At 42.5% G+C, this 24,854-nt stretch overlaps 1 protein-coding gene across 3 annotated transcripts in view; it reads right to left on the bottom strand.

The window, feature by feature from the left end:
- Positions 1 to 24,854, bottom strand: part of LOC141049368 (sodium channel protein type 2 subunit alpha-like) — a 263,234-nt gene that overhangs the window by 64,166 nt on the left and 174,214 nt on the right. For all 3 annotated transcript variants that reach the window (XM_073545767.1, XM_073545765.1, XM_073545766.1), the window contains 3 exons: positions 18,547 to 18,788; positions 14,892 to 15,065; positions 6,052 to 6,408 (listed from right to left, as the gene is read on the bottom strand). In XM_073545767.1, coding sequence (XP_073401868.1) covers positions 6,052 to 6,408; positions 14,892 to 15,065; positions 18,547 to 18,788 — 773 coding nt within the window. The remainder of the gene's footprint in view (positions 1 to 6,051; positions 6,409 to 14,891; positions 15,066 to 18,546; positions 18,789 to 24,854) is intronic.

The raw sequence follows: 24,854 nt of genomic DNA, 5'->3' as shown, positions 1-24,854 counted from the left end.
TCAAATTTTGAATTTTTATTGTTAAACCAGAGAGTTATGTGACACAAAATAGTTAATAAATAACATTTCCCATATGTCTACTTTACATCAGCACAATTTTGGAAACAAAATATTTTTTTGTTAGGAAGTTATAAGGGTTAAAAGTTGACCAGCGATTTCTCATTTTTACAATAAAATTTACAAAACCATTTTTTTAGGGACCACATCATATTTGAAGTCACTTTGAGGGGTCTATATGGCAGAAAATACCCAAAAGTTACACCATTCTAAAAACTGCACCCCTCAAGCTACTCAAAACTGCATTCAATAAGATTATTAACCCTTCAGGTGTTTCACAGGAACTAAAGCAATGTGGAAAGAAAAAATGGACATTTTAATTTTTCCAACAAAAATTTTCTTTTAGCATCAATTTTTTCATTTTCACATGGGAAACAGGATAAAATGGATGCTAAAATTTGTTGGGCAATTTCTCCGGAGTACAACGATACCTCATATGTGGTAATAAACCACTGTTTGGGCGCACGGCACGGCTCAGAAGGGAAGGAGCGCCATTTGACTTTTTGAATGGAAAATATGCTGGAATATTTAGCGGTTACCATGTCGTGTTTGGAGAGCCCCTGTGTGCATAAACATTGGAGCTCCCCCACAAGTGACCCCATTTTGGAAACTAGACCCCCCAAGGAACTTATCTAGATGCATAGTGATCACTTTGAACACCCAGGTACTTCACAAATTGATCTGTAAAAAAAAAAAAAATACTTTTTTTTTCACAAAAATTTTCTTTTAGCCTCAGTTTTTTCATTTTCACATGGGCAACAGGATAAAATGGATCCTAAAATTTGTTGAGCAATTTCTCCTGAGTGCACAGATACCTCATATGTGGTCATAAACCACTGTTTGGGTGCACGGCAGGGCCCGGAAGGCAAGGAGCACCATCGTTATCGGACACCATGTCGCATTTGGAGAGCCCCTGTGCACCTAAACATTGGAGCTCCCCCACAAGTGACCCCATTTTGGAAACTAGACCCCCTAAGGAATTTATCTAGACGTGTAGGGAGCACTTTGAACCCCCAAGTGCTTCACAAAAGTTTATAACACAGAGCAGTGAAAATAAAAAATAATTTTTTTTCCTCAAAAATGATTTTTAGCACACTATTTTTAATTTTCACAAGGCTAACAGGAGAAATTGGACCACAAATCTTGTTGTCCAGTTTGTCCTGAGCACGATGGTACCCCATATGTGGGGGGGAACCACTGTTTGGGCACACGGCAGGGCTCAGAAGGGAAGGAGCGCCATTTGACTTTTTGAAATGCAAATTACTTCCAATCGTTAGCGGACACCATGTTGTGTTTGGAGAGCCCCTGTGTGCCTAAACATTGGAGCTCCCCCACAAATGACCCCATTTTGGAAACTAGACCCCCTAAGGAACTTATCTAGATGTGTTGTGAGCACCTTGAACCCTCAAGTGCTTCACAAAAGTTTATGACGCAGAGCCGTGAAAATAAAAAAAAAATTTTTTCCCTCAAAAAATTATTTTTTAGTGCGCAATTTTTTATTTTCACAAGGGTACCAGGATAAATTAGACCCCAAAATTTGTTGTCCAGTTTGTCCTGAGTACGCTGGTACCCCACATGTGGGGGGGAACCACTGTTTGGGCACACGTCGGGGCTAGGAAGGGAAGTAGTGACATTTTGAAATGCTGACTTTGATGGAATGGTCTGCGGGTGTCATGTTACATTTGCAGAGCCCCTGATGTACCTAAACTGTGGAACCCCCCACAAATGACCCCATTTTGGAGACTAGACCCCCCAAGGAACTTATCTAGATGTGTGGTGAGCACCTTGAACCCCCAAGTGCTTCACAGAAGTTTATAACGCAGAGACGTGAAAATAAAAAATATTTTTTTTTCCTCAAAAAAAATGATTTTTAGCTAGCAATTTTTTTTTTCACAAGGGTAGCAGGATAAATTGGACCCCAAAAGTTGTTATCCAGTTTGTCCTGAGTACGCTGATACCCCATATGTGGGGGATGACCACTGTTTGGGTACACGTCGGGGCTCGGAAGGGAAGTAGTGACATTATGAAATGCTGACTTTGATGGAATGGTCTGCGGGCATCATGTTACATTTGCAGAACCCCTGATGTACCTAAACTGTGGAACCCCCCACAAGTGACCCCATTTTGGAAACTAGACCCCCTAAGGAACTTATCTAGATGTGTGGTAAGCACCTTGAACCCCTAAGTGCTTCACAGAAGTTTATAACGCAGAGACGTGAAAATAAAAAATATTTTTTTTTCCTCCAAAAAAATGATTTTTAGCCAGCAATTTTTTTTTTCACAAGGGTAGCAGGATAAATTGGACCCCAAAAGTTGTTGTACAGTTTGTCCTGAGTACGCTGATACCCCATATGTGGGGGATGACCACTGTTTGGGTACACGTCGGGGCTCGGAAGGGAAGTAGTGACATTATGAAATGCTGACTTTGATGGAATGGTCTGCGGGCATCATGTTACATTTGCAGAACCCCTGATGTACCTAAACTGTGGAACCCCCCCACAAGTGACCCCATTTTGGAAACTAGACCCCCTAAGGAACTTATCTAGATGTGTGGTAAGCACCTTGAACCCCCAAGTGCTTCACAGAAGTTTATAACGCAGAGACGTGAAAATAAAAAATATTTTTTTTTCCTCCAAAAAAATGATTTTTAGCCAGCAATTTTTTTTTTCACAAGGGTAGCAGGATAAATTGGACCCCAAAAGTTGTTGTACAGTTTGTCCTAAGTACGCTGATACCCCATATGTGGGGGATGACCACTGTTTGGGTACACGTCGGGGCTCGGAAGGGAAGTAGTGACATTATGAAATGCTGACTTTGATGGAATGGTCTGCGGGCATCATGTTACATTTGCAGAACCCCTGATGTACCTAAACTGTGGAACCCCCCCACAAGTGACCCCATTTTGGAAACTAGACCCCCTAAGGAACTTATCTAGATGTGTGGTAAGCACCTTGAACCCCCAAGTGCTTCACAGAAGTTTATAACGCAGAGACGTGAAAATAAAAAATATTTTTTTTTCCTCCAAAAAAATGATTTTTAGCCAGCAATTTTTTTTTTCACAAGGGTAGCAGGATAAATTGGACCCCAAAAGTTGTTGTACAGTTTGTCCTGAGTACGCTGGTGCCCCATATATGAGGGGGAACTATTGTTTGGGCACACGTAAGGGCTCGGAATGGAAGTAGTGGCGTTTTGAAATGCAGACTTTGATGGGATGGTCTGCGGTCGTCATTACGTTTGCAGAGCCCCTGATGTGCCTAAACAATAGAACCCCCCCCACAAGTGACCCCATTTTGGAAACTAGACCTCCCAAGTAACTTATCTAGATTCCTGGTGAGCACTTTGGACCCCCAAGTGCTTCACAGAAGTTTATAACGCAGAGACGTGAAAATTAAAAAAAAATTTTTTTCCACAAAAATATTTTTTTAGCCCCCAATTTTTTATTTTCCCAAGGGTACCAGGAGAAATTAGACCCCCAAAGTTGTTGTGCAATTTTTCCTGAGTACGCTGATGCCCCATATGTTGGGGTAAACCACTGTTTGGGCACATGTCGGGGCTTGGAAGGGAGGAAGCACCGTTTAACTTATTGAACGCAAAATTGGCTGGTGACCCCCTGATGTGCCTAAACAGTGGAAACCCCTCAATTCTAACTCCAGCCCTAACCCCAACACACCCCTAACCACAGCCCTAACCCCAACACATCCCTAACCCTAATTCCAACCCTAACCATAACCCTAACCCCAACAGACCCCGAACCCTAATCCCAACCCTAACCATAACCCTAACCACAAGCCTAACCCTAATTCCAACCCTAACCCTAATTCCAACCCTAACCCTAATTCCAACCCTAACCCTAATTCCAACCCTAACCCTCTTTCCAACCCTAACCCTTTCCAACCCTAACCCTCTTTCCAACCCTAACCCTCTTTCCAACCCTAACCCTCTTTCCAATCCTAACCCTAACCCTCTTTCCAACCCTAACCCTCTTTCCAACCCTAACCCTAACCCTCTTTTCAACCCTAACCCTCTTTTCAACCCTAACCCTCTTTTTAACCCTAACCCTCTTTTCAACCCTAACCCTCTTTTCAACCCTAACCCTAACCCTCTTTTCAACCCTAACCCTAACCCTAATGGAAAAAAAAAAAAAAAAATATTATCTTTATTTTATTAGTTCTGCCTACCTATGGGGGTGATAATCGGGGGGTTTATTTACTTTTTCTTTCATTTTGATCACTGTGAGAGTGATCAAAATGAAAGAATGTAATCTACAGCCGGCAGATTCGGGCGGGCGCACTGCGCATGCGCCTGCCATTTTCAAAGATGGCGGCGCCCATCATCCGGACCCGAGGGACACCGGGAGGGACGGGGGGACACCGGAGGTACCGGGGGGGTGAGGGGGGGATCGGAGGCTGGCGGGGAGCAGAGGGAATGGGAGGGGGGCAGATGATGACAGCGGCGGCAGATCGCCGCTGTCATTCAGTTGCGGGGGGGCGATCGCCGGTGGGGGGGGTGGAATCGGTGTCTCCAGCCATGTCCGATGCTACAGCAGCGTCGGACATGGCTGGATTGTAATATTTCATCAATTTTCATTGATGAAATATTACTATCGCTCTGATTGGCTGTTTCACTTTTAACAGCCAATCAGAGCGATCGTAGCCACGTGGGGGCGAAGCCACGCCCCATGTGGTGAATTACAAAGCCCCCTGTATCTGCGGGTCGGGTGACCTTTCAGTGACCCCGGTCACCCGACCTGCAGGGGGGCTTTGAAGTCATGACGCCACATAGGCGTCACTGGTCAGATTTGAACCAGGTTTCATGACGCCTATGTGGCGTCATTGGTCGTGAAGGGGTTAAAGGGTATGATCTAGACACAGAATTATAGGGGCTGTCTCATAAACACAATCGTTCACTCTATACCTTGTTGCACTATTAAAGTATACTGTATATATTTCATAAAAGATCCCACCCTTTTGTTTGAGCCATTTGAAGGGACTTTTTCACCCCCTGGGACACTTTTCAGCTATTACTATGGGCATAGAGGTAATACAAATGTTAATCTAGTCTTACCTGTATGCCTCACAGTTGCTGTTTAGATGTGGAGAAATAGACTTTTATTTCATTATGCTAATGATTTCTTCCAGGCTCTGGGGCGTGAGGTTCCTGAAAGAAATCCCTGCCTCCTCTCTTCATTATACTATCAACCCCCTCCCATGCACGTGACACTGACTTGTGATGTGCAGTTGTGGTGCTTGAGTCCCGCAGGTGCAGGCGCACAATAACGCTGAATACACGGACCATAGAGAGAAGTAAAAGGTACAGATTATTTAGCGAGTGCAGGGCGCATGTTCGGGATTCCGGCGCGGGATTCAAGCACCACAACTGCACATCGCAGGTCAATGTGATGTGCATGGTGGGGGTGCACGTCAATGTGATGACTGTTTTTAGACATGGACTGATCGTCTTCATGTAAAAAATCGCAGCATTCACTACTTTCATCCAGAGTCCAGATTAGACTCGCCCATTATAAGTCAATGGGTGTGCAAAAACCGGATTACCATTCCTTTTATTACTCATTAAATTATTCATGTAAAAAACGGATGACATAAGGACGTAAAAACCAGTCACACAGATTACATTCAGATGTAAAAAATGGTCACACTGATGGCTTATGGATTGCACTTCGATAAAAATATGGATGAAAAATAGTCATTTTCTGGATGAAAAACAAATGATTTTGTATACGCCCATCTGAACATGGCCTAAATGTCTCCTAAATTTATATACATTAGAATGTGATACAGATACCAGACCACCAAGAAATTAAATGTACAGATCATGCTGTGTATAGACGGTGAAGCCCCTGGGGTTTCTAGGAAAGATGAAAATACAAACTCTTTATGAATACTAATGCAAGGATAAGATCTGAGCTGAGCTGTATCATGTAGTGAAGAAAACTAACAGGGACAATAAAAAACTAACGTAAGAAAAAACACCTACCACAAGATTTCCAATCACCATCACTGACAAGAACACCAAGAGGCACATAGATTGTCCCGCAACCTCCATACAGTCCCACATGGTCTCGATCCATTCTCCGCATAGCACTCTGAACACGATCAGGAAGGAGTGGAAGAAGTCATTCATGTGCCAGCGAGGGAGTTCACAGTCGTCAGAGATCCTACAGACACATTCCTTGTAGCTTTTGCCAAACAGCTGCATACCGACCACAGCGAAGATGAACACTATGATGGCCAACACCAAGGTCAGGTTTCCCAAAGCTCCAATAGAGTTGCCGATGATCTTGATCAGCATGTTGAGTGTTGGCCATGATTTTGCCAATTTGAAGACGCGAAGCTAGAATATTTAGAATAAAAGAAGACTTTTACTATTTTTATGGACACTTTAAATAAGTTATTATTATGAGCACTTTACAAAACTATTTCACTTTGAAGTCAAAGCCCAGTTGAAAGCTAATGATACAGCTTTAAAGACAATCTTTCAGCAGGTTTTTGCCATGCAGTCGGAGAGCAGAATGAGGCAGGGACAGAGATCGTCATTTCAGCAATGAAATGTTGCCCTCTTAGAGGAAAAGGTGCAGGGACTGGAAGAAAGAATAGCAACATTGAAGGTAATTAAAGAACATGAGGACTTCTTGGATGAAGCAGAAGCAACCATTCAGGATACGGAAAGTGACAAAAGCTTCAGAGCACATACAGAGGCTGAAAAGTGGAGCCATGTGACGAAAAGAAGCAAATGGATCAAGTGGTCATCACCACCCACACAGCTTAGTAACCAATATGAAGCCCTCATGCTGAGAACGAAAATGGCACAGCTCAGGATGATACCGTATCTACAAGAGAAGACACACTATCAGCAAAAAAAGTTACTCTGTCAACAAAGGCAGAAACAAATGACACTCAAAAACACTCACGAGCAACAAGCAGTGCGTCGGGAAAGAAAAGAAGAGTGGTAGTTATGGGCGACTCACTACTAAGAGGCACGGAGGCAACTATCTGCAGGCCGGACATAACCGCACGAGAAGTATGCTGCCTCCCAGGAGCAAAAATCAAGGATGTGGCCAACAGGATACCAACTATCCTTAAATCCAAGGACGACTACCCTTTCCTACTGATACATGTAGGCACAAACGACACGGCAAGAAATGACCTACCAACTATCTGCAAAGACTTTGAAATTCTGGGGAAGAAAATAAAGGAACGGAACGTACAGGTTGTTTTCTCATCAATCCTCCCAGTCGATGGTCATGGCATCAGAAGATGGAATAGGATACTAGAGGTGAACAACTGGCTACGATGGTGGTGCAGGCAGCAAGGATTTGGATTCTTGGACCATGGCATGAATTATCTCTACGATGGACTTGAGAAAACAAAAAGCAAAAAACACAAATATCCTGAACTAAAAAGTAAAAAATATACTGCAAATAATGCATAAAGGTAATAATAATAATAAGGGTATTTAGTAAACATAATTTTGATCAAAATAATGTACAAGCCACCCCGCCACGTCACGGCAACCCTTGTGGGACAGTCCCTACTCTAGTATTTAAAACCTTTTCACTTGCCAAGTGGCGTGAATGTGAATAAGGGTCGAGCGGCTGAACCACTAGTAACATTATGTTTACTAAATACCCTTATTATTATTATTATTACCTTTATGCATTATTTGCAGTATATTTTTTACTTTTTAGTTCAGGATATTTGTGTTTTTTGCTTTTTGTTTTCTCTGGTTAATGGTCATGTGTTAATATGCACTTACATTGTGCATACACATTAACTTACTTTTCTCAGTTCAGATTTGTTTTTTATTCCCTACGATGGACTTCTCGCAAGAGATGGGATACACCTCACAAAACCTGGGAAACACACATTCGCCAGAAGACTTGCCACACTCATCAGGAGGGCTTTAAACTAGAAGAAGAGGGGATGGGAGGAAAAACAGCAGACAAGAACGTGCAGCAGAAGGACAAACTAATCAAGGATACTAGATGTGGTACAGAGGACCCAATACAGGGTACTCAGAAGGAAGCTAAGAAAAAGGAAGCAAAACTTCTTTCCTGCATGCTGACCAATGCAAGCAGCCTGACCAATAAGATTGAAGATCTGGAGTTGGTAATGTATGAGGAAGAATACGACATAGTAGGAATAACTGAGACATGGTTAGACGACAGCTATGACTGGGCGGCTAACTTGCAAGGATATGATTTGTTTAGGAGGGATCGTAAAAAAAGGAAAGGGGGTGGAGTCTGTCTATATATAAAGTCCACTTTAAAGCCCACGCTAAGAGAAGATATACAAGAGGGAAACGAAGAGGTGGAGTCTCTATGGGTGAAGATACAAGGAGGGAAAAGTAATAAAATCCTCATAGGGGTTTGTTATAAGCCACCAAATATAACAGAAACCACTGAAAATCTATTATTGAAACAAATAGACAAAGCAGCAAATCACAATGAGGGGATTATTATGGGGGACTTCAACTACCCCGACATAGACTGGGAAACTGAAACCTGCGTATCTCAGAAAGGAAACCAATTTCTGTCAGTGACCAAGGATAATTATCTGTCACAACTTGTGCAGGGCCCAACTAGAGGGACAGCCCTTCTGGACTTAATTTTAAGCAACAGGCCAGATAGAATAACAGAAGTGCGAGTCGATGGGCACCGAGGGAACAGTGACCACAATATAATACAATTCCACTTGTCCTTCAGTAAGGTGCCCTGGAAGGGGGTTACAAAAACGCTGAATTTCAGGAAAGCAAAGTTTGATCAGCTTAGAGAGGACCTTCGCCGAATTGATTGGGACAATGTCCTCAAAAATAGGAGCACAGAAAATAAATGGGAAATATTTAAATCAGTTTTACACACCCACTGCGAGCTAGCCATACCGTACAGAAATAAAAGGGCTAGGAACAGGAGAACACCAAAATGTGGCTAAATAAGGATGTAAAAGGGCAATAAATAACAAGAACAAGGCATTTAAGAAGCTAAAACAAGAAGGCAATGAAGAAATATTAAAAAGTTATAGAGAAAAAAATAAAATGTGTAAAAAACAAATACATTTAGCAAAAGTGGAAACTGAGAGACTCATTGCTAAGGAAAGTAAAACAAACCCCAAACTATTCTTTAATTATATAAACAGTAAAATGATTAAAATTGATGGTGTCGTCCCTTTAAAGAACAATGAGGGTGAAATCATAGAGAGCGATGTGGGAAAAGCAAATGTTTTAAATACTTTTTTCTCAACAGTGTTTACACAGGAAAAGCATTTGCCAGGGGAAATGCAGAGTGATAATGTAAATCCCCATTAAGTATTACCTGCCTAACCCAGGAAAAAGTGCATAACCGCCTTAGTAAGATTAAAATTGACAAATCACCAGGCCCTGATGGCATTCACCCTCGGGTATTAAGGGAGTTGAAGTAATGTGATAGACAGGCCTCTATTCCTTATATTTAAAGATTCTATATAAACAGGGTCTGCTCCTTTTGATTGGTGGCAAGCAAATGTGGTACCAATATTCAAAAACGGGTGTAAAAGGGAACCTGGAAACTATAGGCCGGTAAGCTTAACATCTGTTGTGGGTAAAATTTTTGAAGGGTTTCTAAGGGATACCATTATGGAATATCTCAATGTTAATAAATGTTTAACTCCATATCAACATGGATTTATTTAGGATCGCTCCTGTCAAACTAACCTGATCAGCTTCTATGAGGATGTAAGCTCTCAAATGGACAAAGGAGAATCATTGGATGTCATTTATCTCGACTTCTCTAAAGCATTTGACACTGTCCCACATAAAAGATTGGTAAGTAAGATGAGAAAGCTTGGGCTAGGGGAAAATGTGTGTAGATGGGTAGGTAGCTGGCTTAGTGATCGAAAACAAAGAGTGGTTATTAATGGTGCATACTCAGATTGGGCCAGGGTTACTAGTGGGGGACCACAGGGTTCTGTATTGGGCCCCCTAATATTTAATATATTTATTAATGATCTAGTGGATGGCTTACACAGTAAAATATCAGTATTTGCAGATGATACAAAACTATGTAAGGTAGTTAACACAAAGGAGGACAGTTTGCAACTACAGACAGATTTGAGTAAATTGGAGAATTGGGCTGAAAAATGGCAAATGAGGTTTAACACAGATAAGTGTAAGGTTATGCACATGGGAAGGAGAAACAGATGCTATAATTACTTACTAAATGGGAAACTGCTGGGGAAATCAGACATGGAAAAAGACTTAGGCATCTTAGTCAATAAGAAGCTCAATTGGAGTGCCCAGTGTCAGGCAGCTGCCACCAAAACAAATAGGGTCATGGGATGCATTAGAAGAGGTCTGGAGACACGAGATGAAAACATAATTCTCCCTCTGTATAAATCACTCGTCAGACCACACTTGGAGTATTGTGTGCAATTTTGGACGCCGGTGCTCAAGAAAGACATTACTGAACTTGAAAGGGTTCAAAGGCGGGCTACTAAAATGATAAATGGAGTTGGTTCACTACAATACCCAGAAAGGTTATCAAAATTAGGTCTATTTACTCTAGAAAAGAGAAGACTTAGGGGAGACCTAATATATATGTACAAGTATATCAGAGGGCAATACAGAGATCTCTCCAGTGAACTGTTTGTACCAAGGACTGTGACAAGAACAAGGGGGCATTCTCTTCGTTTGGAGGAAAGACAATTTCTGCACCAGCATAGAAGAGGGTTCTTCACGGTAAGAGCAGTGAGGCTCTGGAATTCTCTTCCTGAGGAAGTGGTGATGGCCAACTCACTGAATGAATTTAAGAAAGGAATGGATGCTTTTCTTGTGAGTAACAGTATAGAAGGTTACGAATAACAGAATATTATAGATAGATGGTTGACCCAGCTTAGGAGAAGGAATTTTTTTTCCCTATGAAGAAAATTGGCTTCTACTCTGTGGGTTTTTTGCCTTCCCCAGGATCAACAATGCAGAACAGCTGCACTAAAAATAGGCTGAACTAGATGGACATAAGGTCTTCCTTCAGCCTTCAAAACTATGTTACTATGTTACTATGTTAATGGTTGGTCTGCATGCTGTCATTTTGATACATTCCCTGTTTTCTCTGCTGTAGATCTAGCAGTGCTCATGTACATTGTCAGCAAGCTGCTAATCAGTGTTGGGGCGGAGTTATACAGAGCAGTTGACTAGGAGGCACAAGACACCTAGTCTTGTAGTGATAATCTCCTGCTGATAAAACACTGATTTTATTGAAACAGCCTAGTAAGTGACATATCACCAGAATCAGTCTCTCAGCAGCTACAGGCTGCTCTGAAATTAAATAACAAAAGCCCACTAACAAATTCCTGTTAAGCCGGTCCTACTTATGTGCAAAGCTGTAACTGTTTCAATAGGGTTATCCTGGAGATCTCCTGCTTCAACAATGGAGCAGTGATGACATGAGCCACTTAAGTTCCAACACAGCAAATATTATTGCTGATCACAAATATTATGGCAATTATGTGTTTATTTGTCTATTCTTGACAACTTACACGGGAAGGAATCTGGGAGAAAAGAACTATAATGCGCTAATTACCATGCCCCATTTGAGACACCATGAACCCATTTGCTCCATAAGTGACCCATTAATACTAGGTAGTGGTATCCTTCTTAAAATGCTGTTTTTCTGAGACTTTCAGGAAGTTTGGGTGGAACAATGGAGATTGCCAACTCTTCCATGAGTCTGGCTTGTCTCCCCTTTTAATAGGAACCTCCCAATATTGGCAAGAATAGTTTAGAATAAACAGTTCAGTTAATAACATGAGAAGTCACTAACAGATGCAGGAAGAATAAACCATGCAGTTGGGGCTATAGTAGTACATGCACAGTAGCAGGTTTATTGCTTTAAGAAACTGTGGTCAACTTAGACAGTAACTATACTTATAAGGTAAAAAAAAAAAAACGTTATAATTTATCTTATCAGGGAAAAATGCTTCTTTCTCCACTTATTAGTCCCATCTTAACTCCTAGCGCTGATCATTCAGTCTCAAAAGCTTCTTAATCTGTCTACAAATCTGTCAGCAGTGAGGGATCAAATTACACATGCTGCCTGTAAGTCTATGGAGGAAAAAAGAGGGTGTGGTCAGAGAGGGGGGAAAGTGGCGGGAGATGAAGGCATGCCAAAAGAAATTGCTGAAACTTTTAATGGCGATATAAAAAGTGCTAAAAATGCAGAATACAAGAAATGGCCAGAAATAGTGTTTTTCTCACATACAGATACTGTATGTCAGCTTATTCATGAATTTAAAAAAAAAAAACATTAAAACTTTAAGGGTTAATACGAAAAAAATAAAAATGGCAACATAAGTCAAATTGGGAAGAAAGAACAGAAAAATACAGAGGAATTAACCAACAATTTTCATTAATGATTTCTACTGTCATTATATCAGTAAATACCATTAGAACTTACTGAAAAAAATCAATATACATATACACTGAGGAAAAAAAAACACAATGTAACTCCAAATCAATCACACTTCTGTGAAATTAACCTGTCCAGGTGTGCAACAGCACCGATTATGAATCAATTTACCCTTCTGTTGCACAAATGGAACAGACAACAGGTAGAAATAATAGGCAATTAGCAAGACAACCACTATAAAGGAGAGTTTTTCTGCAGCTGGTGACCACAGACCATTTCTCTGTTCTCATCCTTTTTGGCTGTTGTTTTGGTCACTTTTGCCTATTGTCATTGCTCTCACCACTAGAGGTACAGCAGCATAAGGCGATGTTTACAACCCACAGAAGTTGCTCAGGTAGTATATCAATGCGAGCTGTGGCAAGAAGGGTAGCTGTGTCTGTCAGCACAGCGTCCAGAGCATGGAGCAGATACCAGGAGACAGGCCAGTACATCAGGAGACGTGGAGGAGGCCGTAGGAGAGCAACAACCCAGGAGCAGGACCACTACCTCCTCCTTGGTGCAAGGAGGAACAAGAGGAGCAGTGCCAGAACCCTGCAAAATGACCTCCAGCAGGCCACTAACATCAATTTGCTGGGTGCTGTGGCACACACCTGTAATCCTAGCTACTATGGGATGCTTGGGCTGTGGGATCGCTTAAGCTTGTCACTAACATCAATTTGTCTGTTCAAACTGTCAGAAACAGACTCCATGATCATTGTATGAGGGCCCATCGTGCACAAGTAGGTGTTGTACTTACAGCCCAACACCGTGTAGGGAGATTGGCATTTACCAAAGAACACCAAGATTGGCAGATTCAACATTGGCGCCCTGTGCTCCTCAAGGATGAGAGTGGTTTCACACTGAGCACATGTGACAGACATGACAGAGCCTGGAGACGCCATGAATGCTCTGCTGACTGCAACATCCTCCAGGATGAAGGCTTTGGCACTGGGTCAGTAATGATGTGGGGGGGGGCATTTCTCTGGAGGGCCACACAGCCCTCCATGTGCGAGCCAGAGGTACCCTGACTGCCCCTAGGTACCGGGATGAGATCCTCAGACCCATTGTGAGATCATATGCAGGTGCTCTGGGCCCTGAGCTCATTCTCATGTATGTACAATGCTAGGCCTCATGTGGCTGAAGTGTGTCAGCAGTTCCTGCATGATGAAAGCATTGATGCTATGGACTGGCCTGCCCGCTCCACAGACCTGAATCCAATCGAGCACATCTGGAACATCATGTCTTGTTCCATCTACCAACGCCACATTGCACCATAGACTGTCCAGGACTTGACAGATGCTTTAATCCAGGTCTGGGAGATCCCTCAGGAGAACATCTGCCACCTCCTCAGGGCCATGCAAAGGCTTTGTGGGGAGGTCATACATGCAAGTGGAGGCCACACACACTACTGAGCATCATTTCCTTGTCTTGAGACATTTCCATTGAAGTAGGATCAGCCTGTAATTTTATTTTTCACTTTGATTATCATTCCAAATCCAGACCTCCATAGGAAAATATTTTTGATTTACATTGATCGTTTTTTTGATTTATTATTGTTCTCAACGAATTTCACTATGTAATGAATAAATACTGTTTTTGCAACTGGAATATTGCATTCAGTGATATCTTAGTGTTTTTGAGCTGTGTAGTTACTGTGTGAATAAACAAAAGTACTAATGAGCTTACTAACAGTAGCATTGGCCACAAGAATATTTTTCAGTACATTATGGCATGTACTACTTAAGACTTTTAATTAACCCAGAATATGTAATTAATGTTTTTTATAGTGAACCCTTAAAGGGAATCTGTCACCAGATTTGTGGTACCCTGACTGAGAGCAGCATGATGTAGGAGAAGGGACCCTGATTCCAGAAATGTGTCACTTACTTTACTGGGTGCTGCAGTTTTGATTAAAAACTGGTTTATTTGCTGCAGATCTAGCAGTTCTCTGCATGTTGAGGTTTGTATAACCCCAGCCAAATCACTGATTGGCAACTTTCTGTGTATACTGTGCATAGACAAAAAGCTGCCAATCAGTGGTGAGGGTGTGGTTGGACCACCTGGCAGCAGGCCTAAAAGTTCTCTAGTCCTAATCTTCTGTTGATAAAACAGTGATTTTATAAAAACTGCACTATGCAACCCACTAAGTGACACATTGCTGGAATCAGGGTCTCTTTATGTCAAATATGATGTTCTCAGATTCGGTAGCAAATTCCTGGTGACAAATTAGCTTTAAAGAACCACTCCATTGATCCTGTTGGATATTGCTTTATGTAAAATCATATAGCCTGACAACTAGTGTGGGTAAATCTCCTGTGTAATTGTTTTATGGATTTAATGTTCCTTTAAAACAGAATTGGTGCAAAGAAACCACATACATCCAAAAACGACATTGCATTACCAGTCTAAAGGATCGAAGAACGCTGAAACTGCCTCCTGTTGAAACGCCAAGTTCAAATATACTAAGACCCACAATAAATCCGTCAAATATATTCCAGCCTTCCTGGAAATAATAGTAAGGATGTAGTGCAATCAGCTTAAGTACCATTTCTGATGTAAAAATCCCTGTAAAAACCTGGAAAAAGAAGAATTGCTTTCAGTTGGGGATAGTTGTGATTTTCTGTATTTGTATAGCTATGACAAGGAACTGAAAACACATTACAAAAGTGTACAACAGTTTTTTCAGCTGTAGGACTTGTTTACACAGGACTCATGTTCTGCAGATTTATCATGCCTATTTTTGCTGCACATATTCCCCATGGATTTCATTCAGTCGCAATGCATGTCCAAACTGCACAATTTATAGGGAATCTGTCACCCATTTTAGCCCTATAAGCTGCGGCCTCCGCCATCAGGGGCTTATCTACAGCATTCTGTAATTCTGTAGATAAGCCCCTGATGTAACCTGAAAGATAAGAAAAACAAGTTAGATTATACTTACCCCGGCGTTCGGTCCGGTCTGATGGGTGTCGCCATCCCGTCTGGCGCCTCCCATCTTCATACGATGACGTCCTCCTCCTTGCTTCTCCCTCGGCTCCTGCGCAGGCGTACTTTATCTGTCCTGTTGAGGGCAGAGCAGAGTACTGCAGTGCGCAGGCGCCGGACCTCTCTGACCTTTCCCGGCGCCTGAGCACTGCAGTACTCGGCCCTCAACAGGACAGATAAAGTACGCCTGCGCAGGAGCCGAGAGAGAAGCAAGGAGAAGGACATCATCGTATGAAGATGGGAGGCGCCGGACCGGTCCGCGACACCCACCGCACCCTAGTACGCCCCCCCGGTGAGTATAATCTAACGTGTTTTTCTTATCTTTCAGGTTTCACCGGGGGCTGATCTACAGCATTACAGAATGCTGTAGATAAGCCCCTGATAGCGGTGGCCGCAGCTTATAGGGCTAAAATTGGGCTACAGATTCCCTTTAATGTGGATATTTCTATTACAAATGTGCTACTTTGGCTGAAATATGTTGGACTGCAAAATATAAACCTGCTGCCATGAACAGTATTCCTCCATATTCATGAGATTTATGTAACCCCGCCCTCTCCATTGATTGACAGCTTCCTGCCTATGAACAGTGCACACAGAAAGCTGCAAATCAGTGATGTGGGTGGGGTTACACAGAGCTCAGCATTTTCAAAACTGCAGCAAGCAGCCCAGTAAGTTGTACATCGCTGTCTCTACATCATGCTGCTTTCAGACATGTTGCAAAAACCTTGTGACAGATTCCCTTCAAGTAACATTCTGGCTATTAGTTCCTGCATATCCTACAAGCAAATTTCATGTGTGCTGCAAAAGACTACGGGAATAAAGGGCCTTTCAGACATTGGACTCCTTGGCACTGGCTTAATGCTGAACAGTCATACCATATCTCTTAACACTCTTGCATTTGTTGTTTCAATGTATAACTATATAGACTGCTCAAAATGACAAAAAAATATAGAAAAACGTAAAACAAAAGTATTTAAAGAGTATTGTAACAATAATGTAACCAAAATGGTCTCCTATGGTACAATGGATATAAAAAGTCTACACACCCCAATTAATAGGCCAGAGTTTTGTTGTGTTAAAAAAATAAATAGAACCATTTCCGAACTTTTCTCATCTTTAATGTCACCCATAAATTGTACAATTCAGTGGGAAAATAAAATTAAATCTTTTGGGGTTGAAAATTTAAAATAAAAAAACTAAAATTATGTGGTTACATAAATTTGCAGTCTTTTTGGGTAGGAGTCTATCAGCATGGCACATCTAGAATTGGGAATTCTTGCCCACTCTTCCTTGCAATAGCACTCTAAATCTGTCAGATTGCAAGGTCATCTCCTGTGTAGAGCACCCCATTCAGGTCAATCCGTAGATTTTCACTTGGATTTAGGGCTGGGCTCCGACTGGGCCATTCCAAAACTTTGATTTTCTGGCGAAGTTATTCTTTTGTTGATTTGAAGGAATGCTTTAGTCATGCTGAAAGTGGAAATTCCTCTCCATTGTCAGATTTTTAGCAGTGGCTTGAAAGTTTTGTTTCAAAATGGACTGATATTGGAGCTGTTCATAGTCCCTGCATCTTTACTAAAGCCCCAGTTTCAAGTGACGAAAAAAGCCACAAGTATAATGCTGCCTCCACCATGCTTCATTGTTAGTATGATATTCTTTTGGTGAAGCGCAGCTTTGCACCAAACATACCTTTTGGAACTATGGCCATAAAGGTCAATCTTAATCTCATCAAACCAGAATATGTTTCTCCAAATTTCTTTTATCAGACTTGATGTAGATTTTAGTAAAATCTAGCCACATTTGGATGTTTTTCTTTGTTATAAAAGGCTTGCATCTTGCCACCCTACCTCACAGGCCAGACATAAAAAATGCATGTTGTTACATGCAGTACACTATCAATACCTGTCAAGAATTTCCTCAGCTCCTTTTATGTTATGGAAGCCTATTGGAAGCCTTCTGGACCAATTTTCTTCTTGCCTTTTCACCAATTTGTGATGGATGTCAGTTCTAGGTATTGTCACTGTGATGTAAAATTTAAGCCATTTCTTGATGACCATCTTCACAGTGTTCCATGGTATATCTAATACCTTAAATTTTGTTTAGCCTTCTTCTGACTGATAACTTTTAACAGTGAGATCCCTTTGCTCTGTTATAAGCTGTTTACGGACCATGATTTTTCTGTAAAATGCAACTAAGAAAATGTCAGTAAAATCCTACTAGAAGTATTTTGCTGTGTTCCGGGGCCTAGTTAACCAGCGCATGCGCAGTCAGGCTTTTCGGCTTTGCCCGCAGTTGGGCAAAGCATACTGCGCATGCGCGAGTCAAGAATGCTTAGTGCACTCGCGAAAGATGGCGGACACCTACTCATTCTATTCATGAAAAAGCTGCGGACAGCGGCCAAGGATGGGGAGGCGGCAAAGATCGGAAACACCGCCCATCAGACCGGACAGACCTCATTTATATAGCCCGTCAAAAGTAGGTGACAGATTCCTGTCACCTGTTGTTTTGGCCGCTATAAGATGCAGCCACCACCTTTCAGGGCTTATCTACAGCATTATATAATGCTGTAGATAAGGCCCTGGTTCAGCCTAGAAGATAAGAAAAATAAGTTTTATTATACTCCCCTGGGGGGGGGGTCTGATGCGCTTTCAGCTCTCTCTTCCTCTTAAACACGCTCCCTCCTCCCGAGTCATGGGACCTGTCCAGTCCCCTATTACTTCCCCTGGGCAACATGGGACGCAGCCTCGACAGTTCCGCACCCGGCACAGCGCAGGCACCCGCAGCCTGGTCTTCCTCCTTACATGTTTAACTGTGAAATGCTGCTGTGTTTCAGAGAAGACTATAGCTTAATCGTCGCCAGGCGGGAAGGGGAGAAGCCGCCGGGGACCTGCCTGTATGACTAATCTCCCGTGTGGCTCAGTCCCTGGTGGCTAATAAACTATGGAAGACATTTTGACAAGGGTGTGTAGACTTTTTGTAACCACGGTACATGAACAGCTTGAGTTTTATTTAATATTTTTTTTATTGCTGACCTTATGCTATTTTAGCACCAAGCAAAAATGTCAACCCACCTGATTTCCGACCGAAAGAACACGTTCAAAATCTGATGACATGTTGGCATGCTCCATGGCCATGAAAATAGTGTTAAGAACAATGCAGATTGTGATAATGAGGTCTGAAAATGGATCCATTATAATGAGCTTCACAATGTCTTTAAACCTCAGCCACAGATCACAGCAGTCCCAGATTAAAATGCATTTAGCAAATTTGTACCAATGTGGAGAACACTTCTTTTGTCTTGATTCTTCAAGTTCTAAAAGTATAACAGATTACATTTTAATTTTTTGAACTTCGATTTTATAAATATTTCAGATACACTTTTTTTAAAATTTCGCTTGTCGTGTGAATTTGTCTCACATCAAGTAAATATATCACTTACAGGGACGTAAAGCATAATGCAGATCACACGGCTGCTATGGGGTCCATGTTCCAAGGTGGCCCATTGCCAATGTAGGCATCGACCCTTCCCCACCTTCCCCATGTTGTCACAATTTCAATGGTATCTGCATCCTGGATGCAGATGCAGTTGAACACAATGATGGAACAGGGACCCGCCAGGCCTCTGTTAAGGAATCTTTTGGATCCCATTAACTGTATGTGGTGGAAATCATTCTATATGGCGGGCTGTGTGGGGGCCATTATACTGTGTGGAGGCCTGTAGGGGCCATCATACTATTTTGGTGGGGCGGTGTGTGGGCCTTTATACTGCTTTGGGGCTGTACGGGGCCATCATACTGTCTACTGGGACATTGCGGGCCATCATAGTGTTTTGTGGGACAGTCGGGGTTCATCATCCTGTTCTGTGGGACTCTGTTGGGTAATCATACTGTTTTGTGGGACTGTTGGAGGTGGAGAAGGGCAGTAAAAATGGTACAAAAATATACAGTTTATTTGCAAAAAACACTTCGCAGTAATGTAACGTGGTGCGGGTTCGGTAGCCGTAGGTGAAGTACTGGTCTATTGCGCCCTGGTAAGTTACATGAAGATGGATGTTCTGGCTGGATATGATTACTTGTGTTGTAAGGGTGGTACGCAAATGCAGGCCACATATAACCGATGATGCTGGTTTGCCAGAACATAGGTTAACCAGTTCATGAAAGGAGACCACCAATTCTTAACAAATGAAGCTTTACTAAACAGTAGCGTGGCAACTATATACACAAGATAGGGGGTACACAACTTCTCGCACGTTTCTTCATAAAACACACAGCATCTCAATACATAGTCTCATTACTTCCCTGGCCTCACACATTCCAGCCTCCACTGGTCTCAATTCCTTCCCCACAACCCAGCTTAACACCACAGTACAGCTCGTGAAAGTCATTTCCTCTTCCCTCGGTTCAGCACCTGAATCTTCTCATAAAGGAGAGGATTTGCCAATATGGCTGGATTGAGCTTCAAGCTCTCTGATGCTAAGGGAACTCCCACCAAGGATACTCACTTTGTCTCACATTCTATTCCATCCGGGCCTGTTACCTTTAAGAGCTGTAAGTTAATCAGGGCTTTGCTACTAGGCGTATCTTCTCCGGACCTTTCTCACTTGGTCACTCTGTTCTATGGTCAGTCCTCAGAGCTGGAACTGTCCTTCTCTCTGCATCTCTGTAACTCTCTCTGTCTCAATCTGTTCCTCAGGATCATGCTATCTCTTTCCTGATCTTCTTTCGCTCTTGACACAAAACACTCATTGTGTCACGGGTTTGCTGTGACAGACAGGAGCCAGAAGACAGCAGTGTCTGAGTTCAGGTACTCTCGCATTGAATACAATCACTTCTCCCTCTTATTCGATGGTGCTAGTTTTTTTCAGCAGTGCAGTAATAAACTGCTCAGCATTGAGTTTCTGTAGCTTCCTTCTTGGAAGTTATCAGCTGTGCAGCATCAGCCACTCCCCTCTACTACATAGTCTCTGCTCTGGCAATCTGGATTTCCAGTGTTAAGTCTTGCACTGCCTGGTGAAGAAGAGGAGGATTCAGTGTGCATAGTCCTATTCTCTTCTATTTTTGTTTACCTTACTAATTCCTTTGATGTTTTGCTCTGTTGTCTGTGAGTGCTTACTTTGTATGATTGGTATTTTTATTTATCCCTGTACATCCTTCCTTGTATGTCTGGTTTGTGTATTTACATACAATATTCTCCCATACTTCCCTGGGAGGGGGAGGGGATAGATAAGGGCTGCTTCACGAGTACAGCAAGGTATGAGGCCCCAGCAACTTTACTATTTGAAGTAACCTGGGGAACAGGGGTAGCTAGGTTGCCCCTAGCAATAGGGACAGAGTAGGAGCCCCTGGTCCCAGGTTATCAGATAACAGAAATGTGACAGTAACACTGGCCCATACTAGTTTTTTGATCCATCATGAATCCTATTACTGCTCAGGCTGGGCAACTGCAGCAGCTTAGTCTAAAGGTAGTTTGTTGCTTTCAGGGAAGCCTGTAAACTATACTTAAGTTGTGGCCTCACTCCTCTGGTTCTGGAGTACAACTGGTGGGGATCGTAATTTTGATCCTTCAGGGTGACCCCCAAGCCAAGCCTGGGCTTTTTCTCTTCCATAGGACTCTCAGTCACTACGGGAGGTTGAGGAATTTTTTTTCTCTGTCCGAGTGCACACTACATCTGCTTCAGCATGGAGACTGGCCAGCAGAGGAGTATTGCTCCAAGTTTCGAAGGTGGTCCATCGATACTAAGTGGAATGACTCAGCACTCTGTAGCCAGTTCATTCAAGGGTTATAGGTAAGGGTGAAGGAAGCCCTGGTTCTGCATGAGACTATGATCTCAATGGAGGCGGCCATGTCTCTGGCCAGCCAGGTGGACTACCGTCTTCAACAGAGACATAAGGAGACACTCCAATTTGCCGACTGCCTGCAGTCAAAGGAACCTGGGTCTGAGTCTACCATGGAACCCATGCCGCTAGGTGGGGTGGCACGTTCTGTGGTTGCAATGGGGGAGTGTGTTTTGTTTTGTGGTGGAAAGGGTCATTTTGTTGGTATGTGTCCTTCTATATCCTTCCGTAAACAGCAGCCGGAAAACTAAGGAGCCCAGATTGCATGGAGATTGGCAATCCGGGAGTACTTATTTCCTCAGTTGGTTGATGTCAATTTTTTCTGCCTGCCGTTAACCATCTTGGAAAAGATAGGGTGGTTGTTCCTTTCTTTCTGGAAAATGGGGCGGGATTTAATTTGATCGACTCCAGGTTCATCCAAGCCAAGGCCCTCAAACCACAAGTATTATCTAAATCTATGCTCATTATCGCTATTGACTCTGCACCCTTGAGCCTGGAATATTTTACTCAGGTCGTTTGAATGTTGCATCTATAGGTAGGGGCCATGCACTCCGAATTTATTGACTGTTACGTACTAGAGGGCTTGCCCTGTGGTTCTAGGAGTACTCTGGCTTATGCTACACAACCATGTGGTAGACTGGCAAACTGGAGGGGATTAAATGGAGTGAGTATTGCTTAGACACACAGCTAGCCAGGGTGTGTACTCAATCTCTTCCTGTCTGACCTTGGGGATGTGTTTTCAGAACAGGGGTGTCAGGAACTCTCTCCATATTGTCCTTATGATTGCACCGTTAACCTTATTCCTGGGGCTAAGCTGTCAAAGAGTAGGTTATAGATCTCTGGTTCAGAGAGGCAGGCCATGAAGGACTATATCACTAAAAGTTTGGCAAAAGGGCATATCAGACCTTTTTCATCTCCCGCTGCTGTCGGGTTTTTCTTTGTGAAGGAAAAAAACAGGGAGTTACGCCCTTTCTTAGACATTTGTGAGCTCAATTGTATTACGATCCGGGATCCATATGCTCTCCCTCTCATTCTGGGCTTTTTTAATCAGATTGTAGGGGCCAAAAGGTTTTCTGAACTAGACCTCAGGGGAGCTTATAATTAGAGATGAGCAAATTTGTTCGCATTTGCTGAGAAAAATTATGACACTGGTAACAGGGAATCCTTGGCCATTACATGGGCTTTTGAAGAAAGGCATCATTTTCTAGAAGGGGCAGTACCTCTGGTCAAGGTAACCAGATCATAAAAATGCATTATATTTAGAATTTGCTAAGCGTCTGATGCATAGACAGGCAAGGTGGTGTTATGAATGAGTCACCGTAGGTGGCAAAAACAGAAATACTAGCTAAGTCCAGAAAACCAGAGAAATTGGCAGCTATCGGATTACAGACCCCTGAACCTATCAACAACAACTAGCAGTAGCCGTGGGGGGTTCCTACGGTGCCCTAGACCCCTCGATCACAGCCGGAGAACTACATAGCCTAAAGACAGAAAGGGAAATCTAAACTGCCCCAGAGCAGACCCCAAAGCAATAGGCAGCCCCCAACATATAATGACTGTGAAGCAAGATGAAAAAACACTCACACAGATTGAAAGATAGGCTGAGCAAACGATGGGGCCCAAGCTAACTACATAGGGCAGGATAGAAAAGCTGCTGTCTGTAATCCGCCAAAACCCTATCAAAACAAGAGCCAACAGCTGATAGGGAAAAAAGCCCTGAAGACGCTAGGCTTCCAAAAAGACTATATCAGTACTCAGGTATTTTCTGAAGACAGAGCAAAAAGGAATTCAGCACACCCCAGCAGGGGGTTCTGACCTTGAGAAAGAGGTTGTAGAGGCTCGGGGATGCCCTGGATGTCTGTCCTTTATGTAAATTGTTCGTACCTGTTAATCTACATCTAAAGTTATAAGTGACCATCTTGATTCGGTCTTAGCTAGACACCCTGGAAGTAAAGGCTCCACAGATCTCCTTACCCAGCGTTTCTGGTGGTTTGGGTGTTTCCAAAATTATTTGGGAGTATGTCGCTGCCTGTAGCCTGTGTGCACTTTGTAAGATCCCTCAAACTGATCAGTTTGGGTCTCTCCAACCATTGGTGATTCCCAGTAGACCTTGAACTTATTTATCAGCAGACTTCATTGCTCATTTACCAGTATCTGCAAGTAATAAAGTTATTTTGGTGGTGGTGGACAGGTTCAGCAAGATGTCTCGTTTTATTGCGCTATCTCCCTTACCCAAGACCGTGGCATAAATTTTCATCAAAGAAATCATAAGATTACATGGGATTCCTACCGATATTGTTTCTGACCGGGGGGATTTATTTTCAAGTTTTTGAAAGCATTTTACACTTGTTTGGGGATTTATCTGTCGTTTTTATGTGCTTTTCATCCACAGTCTAATGGGCAAACTGTACAAGTTAACCAGAATCTTGAGACTTATCTTAGGTGTTTTGTGTCTGAAAATCAGGAGGATTAGGTTACTTAGCTGAATTTGTGATAAATAACCGTTATTATGAATATACTGGTAAGTCCATGTTCTTCAGGGCCTATGGTTTCCATCCTCAGTTTAGCTCGTTTATTAGGAATCATTCCTCAGGGATACTGGAAGAGGAATGATTTTCATAATCTATTACGTCTGTGCAGGGCAGCCATCAGGGCATTACTGGTGCATGAGGCCCGTTGACTGGGGGGGGGCCACGTCAGAGTTTTCATAAACCAGAGCTGTGTGTGGAGGGAACAGTAGGAGGCGCGTCATTGTGACAGACAGCTGAGCGAGGCAACCAGTTAAAAACTTGTTGCATCATTCCCCAGAAGATTCATGGCTGAACTAGCTCAAAAGGGTGCTTCTACTCAATACTGAGCAAAGGGTCTGAATACTTATGACCATGTGGTATTTCAGTTTTTCTTTTTTAATAAATTTGCAAAAATTTCTACATTTCTGGGTTTTTTTCAGTGAAGATGGGGTGCAGAGTGTACAGTAATGAGAAAAAAATGAACTTTTTTGAATTTACCAAATGGCTGCAATGAAACAAAGAGTGAAAAATGTAAAGGGGTCTGAATACTTTCCGTACCCACGGTAACTACGTCTTACCCTACTCATTGCAACAAATGTAAAGTTTGTGGTCTGTACCCGCGCTGCCAGGTGATGAAGAAACATCAAATGCCAGAGATAACGTAAAAAAAAAAGTTTTTTTTTTACATTTTTTCTACGCGTTTCTAAGTGTAGCCCACTTCTTCAGGAAACAAAAACTATAGATATGGTGCCGGGATGGAGCAAGAATGCAGTCTGTATACATGCGGTCTCGTGCCAAATAGACGTGAATGGCCAAAATCTGTTTAATTACCAGTATCATCTAAAACTATGAGTAACTATGAATTAATAGTGGAGCCTCCTGACATTTTTTATATGACCGTCCAAAGTCCATTCTATTATGCAAATGTGGAAAAACAGCTAAAATATACCTGAAGACTATAATTACACTGGGGGAATTATGTAACAATTACACCAAAGAAGCACAGCAACAAAAATTTATTCTTTTATGTTATCA

The sequence above is a fragment of the Dendrobates tinctorius genome, unplaced genomic scaffold (assembly GCF_039654945.1).
Source record: "Dendrobates tinctorius isolate UK_male_01 unplaced genomic scaffold, ASM3965494v1 ptg000143l, whole genome shotgun sequence".
Classification (NCBI taxonomy): Eukaryota; Metazoa; Chordata; class Amphibia; order Anura; family Dendrobatidae; genus Dendrobates; species Dendrobates tinctorius.
This window is presented reverse-complemented; position numbering and strand designations above follow the sequence as displayed.